The following is a 5692-nucleotide window of genomic DNA, read 5'->3' as shown; positions in this document are numbered from 1 at the left end:
AGTTATCCAAAGGGATACGAAAACTTCCACCTTCTTGTGCGTTGAATAGTTAGAGAAGTTTGATTCATCTCAATTAGTTTTGAGTTGTGGTTTTGGTAATATTGAAGTCATGTTAGTAAGGTGTTGTGGATCTAGAAATACTTGTGTTGAAGTTAGTGATTCCCGTAGCATGCACGTATGGTGAACCGCTATGTGATGAAATTTGAGCATGATTAGTCTATTGATTGTCATCCTTTGCGTGGCGGCCGGGATCGCGCGATGGTTTATACCTACCAACCCTTCCCCTAGGAGTATGCGTTGAATGCTTTGTTTCGGTTACTAATAAAACTTTTGCAACAAGTATATGAGTTCTTCATGACTAATGTTGAGTCCATGGTTTAGATGCACTTTCACCTTCCACCATCACTATCTTCTTAGTGCCGCACAAAACCCACCATTAGCCTTCCTCAAAACAGCCACCATACCTACCTACTATGGCTTTTTTCAAAGTCATTCCGAGATATATTGCCATGCAACTACTACCATGATATGTGCCACCACGTCTACATTGCCTTTGCACGATCGTAAGATAGCTAGCATGATGTTTCCATTGATGTCTATGCCATGCTAGATCATTGCCACGGTACACTACCGAAGGCATTCCGTACACAGTCATAGTTGCTCTAAGTTTTGAGTTGAAAGTGTGATGATCATCATTATTGGAGCATTGTCCCATGTGAGGAAATAAAAGAGGCCAAAGAATCCCATAAACAAAAGAGGCCAAAGACCCACCAAAATAAAAATAATAAAGAAAATATGAGAGAAAAAGAGAGAAGGGACAATGCTACCACTTTTTCCACACTTGTGCATTTTGAGCACCATGATCTTCATGATTGAGAGTCTCTCGTTTTGTCACCACCATATAGCTATTGGAAATTCTCATTATATAACTTGGCTTGTATATTCCAATGATAGGCTTCCTCAAAATTGCCTTAGGTCTTCGTGAGCAAGCAAGTTGGATGCACACCCACTAATTTTGTTTAAGAGCTTTCACATACTTGTAGCTCTAGTGCATCATTTTTATGGCAATCCCTACTCATTCACATTGATATCTATTGATGAGCAACTCCACAGCTCATTGATATGCCTAGTTAATGTGACTATCTTCTCCTTTTGTCTTGCAACCCCCACCACATTCCACACCATCTATAGTGCTATAACCATGGCTCACACTCATGTATTGCGTGAGAGTTGAAAATGTTTGAGAAAGTAAAGGTGTGAAACAATTACTTGGCCAATACCGGGGTTGTGCATGATTTAAATTCGTTGTGCAATGATGATAGAGCATGGCCAGACTATATGCTTTTGTAGGGATAACTTTCTTTTGGCCTTGTTATTTTGAAATTTCATGATTACTTTGCTAGTTTGCTTCAATTATTATTGTTTCCACGTCAATAGCAAACTATTGTTTTGAATCTAATGGATCTGAACATTCACGTCACATAAGAGGAATAACAAAGGACACCTATGCTAGGTAGCATGAAAGCATCAAAAATTCATTCTTATCACTTCCCTACTCGAGGACGAGCAGGAGTTAAGCTTGGGGATGTTTGATACGTCTCAAACGTATCTATAATTTTTTATGGTTTCACGCTGTTATCTTGCCTTCTTTGTATGTTTTATGTATCTTTTTATATCTTTTTGGGACTAACTTATTAATTCAGTGCCAAGTGCCAGTTCCTGTTTTTTCCGTGTTTTTGACTCTTTTCAGATCTGATTTTGGAACGGAGTCCAAACGGAAGAAAAACCCCGAAATGATTTTTTCCCGAACAGAAGAAGTCCAGGGGGTTTTGGGCCAAGCCAGGTGGGCTCCAGGGAGCCCACAAGCCCCCACTCCGCCACCAGGGGAGGCGGCGGTGGGCAGGCTTGTGGCCTCCCTGGCCGCCCCGTGACCAAGGACTTTGGCCTATAAATTCCCTAATATTCCGCAAAAAATCAGGGGAGCCTCGAAAATACTTTTCTGCCGCCGCAAGCTTCCGTTTCCACGAGATCTCATCTGGAGACCCTTCCCGGCGCCCTGCCGGAGGGGCCTTTGGAGTTGGAGGGCTTCTTCATCATCATCATCGCCCCTCCAATGACTCGTGAGTAGTTCACTTCAGACCTACGGGTCCGTAGTTAGTAGCTAGATGGCTTCTTCTCTCTCTTGGATCTTCAATACAAAGTTCTCCATGATCTTCATGGATATCTATCCGATGTAATCTTCTTTGGCGGTGTGTTTGTCGAGATCCAATGAATTGTGGACTTGTGATCAGATTATCTATGATATATATTTGAGTCTTTGCTGATTTCTTATATGCATGATTTGATATCCTTGGAAGTCTCTCCGAGTCTTGGGTTTTGTTTGGCCAACTAGATCTATGATTCTTGCAATGGGAGAAGTGCTTGGTTTTGGGTTCTGCCATGTGGTGACCTTTCCTAGTGATAGTAGGGGCAGCAAGGCACACATCAAGCAGTTGCCATCAAAGGTAAAAAGATGGGGTTTTTATCATTGGTTTGAGATTATCCCTCTACATCATGTCATCTTGCTTAAGGCGTTACTCTGTTCTTATGGACTTAATACACTAGATGCATGATGGATAGCGGTCGACGTTTGGAGTAATAGTAGTAGATGCAGAAAGTATCGGTCTACTTGTTTCGGACATGATGCCTATAGAAATAATCATTGCATAGATATCGTCACGACTCTGCACAGTTCTATCAATTGCTCGACAGTAATTTGTTCACCCACCGTCTACTTGCTTTCATGAGATACTCTTCCGCCGGATTGATACCTTGGTTCTCAAACTGAGGGAAATACTTACCGTCGCTGTGCTACATCACCCTTTCCGCTTCGAGGGAACACCAACGCAAGGCTCCAAGGCCACGGGGGAAATCCTTTGCATACTTGCCTAGGAAGTCCCTTAAGGCGTAGCCGTAGCTGAAGGATTCCTAGTGCCGTCGACACAACTATTTCTGGCGCCATTGCAAGGGATACACAGCAAACATCACGCACTGTTTTAGGGTGCCGTGTCAATTTTTGATGCTTCATGAACCGTGTGCACGACTATCGAGGCGTCTGAAAAACTCGGTGTTTTTCCGTTTCAGTAGAGTTTCATGGGCTATAGCGCACTCTTTTGGCGTCCCGGGTCGATTTTTTAAGCTCCATGAATCATGTGCACGGCTACAAAGATGTCGCAAAAACTCGGTGTTTTGTCGTTTCGGGTCAGTTTCGTGGGCTCTAGTGCACTATTTTGGGGTCCAAAGTCGATTTTTGATGCTCCATGAACCCTGTGCACAGCTATAGAGACATCGCAAAAACTCGGTGTGTTTGTCGTTTCGGGCTAGTTTCCTGGGTGATGACCCACAAGTATCAGGGATCTATCGTAGTCCTTTCGATAAGTAAGAGTGTCAAACCCAACGAGGAGCAGAAGGAACTGACAAGTGGTTTTCAGCAAGGTATTCTCTGCAAGCACTGAAATTATCGGTAACAGATAGTTATGTGATAAGATGACTCGTAGCGAGTAGCAAGTAACAATAGTAACACAGCTTCAGCTAGATGGCCCAATCCCTTCTGTAGCAAGGGACAAGCCTGGAAAAACTCTTATAGGACGTAAAGCGCTCCCGAGGAAACATGGGAATTTCTGTCAAGCTAGTTTTTATCATGCTCATATGATTCGCGTTCGCTACTTTGATAGTTTGATATGTTGGTGGACCGGTGCTTGGGTGCTGCCCTTACTTGGACAAACATCCCACTTATGATTAACCCATCTCGCAAGCATCCTCAACTACAAAATAAGAATTAAGACAAAGTCTAACCATAGCATTAAACTAGTGGATCCAAATCAGCCCCTTACGAAGCAACGCATAAACTAGGGTTTAAGCTTCTGTCACTCTAGCAACCCATAATCTACTTATTACTTCCCATTGCCTTCCTGTAGACCCAAATAATGGTGAAGTGTTATGTAGTCGACGTTCATATAACACCACTAGAAGAAAAACAACATACAATGCATCAAAATATCGAACGAATACCAAATTCACATGACTTCTTATAGCAAGACTTATCCCATGTCCTCAAGAACAAAAGTGACTACTCACAAAGCATAATTATATTCATGACCAGAGAGGTAATGAATAGCATCAAAGATCTGAACAAATAATCTTCCACCGAATATCCAACTAGCATCAACTACAAAGAGTAATTAACACTACTAGCAACCTTACAAGTAGCAATCGGAGTCGTGAGACGGAGATTAGTTACAAGAGATGAACTAGGGTTTGGAGAGGAGATGGTGCTGATGAAGATGTTGATGGATATGAGTCCCCTCCGATGAGAGGAGTGTTGGTGATGACGATGGCGATGATTTCCCCCTCCGGGAGGGAAGTTTCCCCGGTAGGATCGTCCTGCCGGAGCTCTAGATTGGTTCTGCTCAAGTTCCGCCTCGTGGCGGCGGCGGCTCCTCCCGACAGCTCCCTTATGGTTTTTTCTGGGAAGAAACCCTCCATATAACAAAATATGAGCGCCAGAGGGGCAACAGGGGCCCACAAGCCACCCAGGCCCGGCCAGACGGGTAGGTCGGGCCTGGCAGGCTTGTGGCCTCCTGGTGGCGCCCCTATGGTCCTTATTCCTCCCAGTATTTTTCATAAAATCCAAAATAATTCCCCGTTGATTTTCACGGCTTTTGGAGTTGCACAGAATGGGTATCTCAAACTTGCTCCCTTTTCAGACCAGAATTCCAGCTGTCGGCATTCTCCCTCTTCATGTAAACCTTATAAAATAAGAGAGAAAAGGCATAAGTATTGTACCGTGAAGTGTAATAACAGCCCATAAGGGGATAAATATCAACATAAAAGCATGATGCAAAATGGACATATCAACTCCCCCAAGCTTAGACCTCGCTTGTCCTCAAGCGGAAGCCGAGATCAACAAATATGCCCACATGTTTGGAGATAGAGGTGTCGACAAAACAAAGTACGGACATGCAGGCATCATGATCATAATTAGAAAAGCAATATCATCATATAATCTCTTATGCTAAAGTGATAATTCCTTCACCAAGTAAAGTATGGATCAAGAACCTTACTGAGAATTAACAACCAATAGCCTTTAATCATTTAAGCAATTGCAATTTATCATAACATAGGAAAGAGTCAAATAAGATCTTGTAAAGCAAATCCACATACTCAATCATCCTTTCGTCTTCTACAATTGCTAAAACTCACGCGGTACTGATACGTCTCCAACGTATCTATAATTTTTGATGGTTTGATGCTATTATCTTGTCAAACTTTGGATGTTTTGTATGCCTTTTATATATTTTTTGGGACTAACTTATTAACTCAGTGCCAAGTGCCAGTTCCTGTTTTTTGCATGTTTTTGACCCCTTTCAGAGGAGAATTTTGAACGGAGTCCAAACGGAACGAAACTGCCAAAAAGATTTTATTCGAAACAGAAAAAGATCGAGAAGCCTGAGAATCAGGGCAGGGGGGCTGCAGGGACCCCACAAGCCCCCTAGCCGCGGCCAGGGGGCGTGCCTCCCTGGCTTGTGGGCTCCCTGGCCCACCTCTGCCCTAGGACTTTCGCCTAAAAATTCCCTAAAATCCCAGAAAAAATCAGGAGATCATCGAAAGTACTTTTCCACCGCCGCAAGCTACTGTCTCCGCAAGATCCCAT

General features: G+C 43.2%; 1 protein-coding gene across 1 annotated transcript; it reads right to left on the bottom strand.

The window, feature by feature from the left end:
- Positions 1 to 4207: 4207 nt before the first annotated feature.
- On the bottom strand, positions 4208 to 4726 carry LOC123419959 (the record flags this gene model as incomplete). The annotated part of the gene is made up of 1 exon (XM_045107237.1): positions 4208 to 4726. A coding segment is annotated over one exon (519 nt), but the record flags the coding sequence as incomplete, so codon positions are not given.
- Positions 4727 to 5692: the final 966 nt, after the last annotated feature.

This window comes from Hordeum vulgare, chromosome 1H (assembly GCF_904849725.1).
Source record: "Hordeum vulgare subsp. vulgare chromosome 1H, MorexV3_pseudomolecules_assembly, whole genome shotgun sequence".
Taxonomy (NCBI): Eukaryota; Viridiplantae; Streptophyta; class Magnoliopsida; order Poales; family Poaceae; genus Hordeum; species Hordeum vulgare.
The sequence above is the reverse complement of the archived record's forward strand: the minus strand, read 5'-3'. Positions and strand labels throughout refer to the sequence as shown.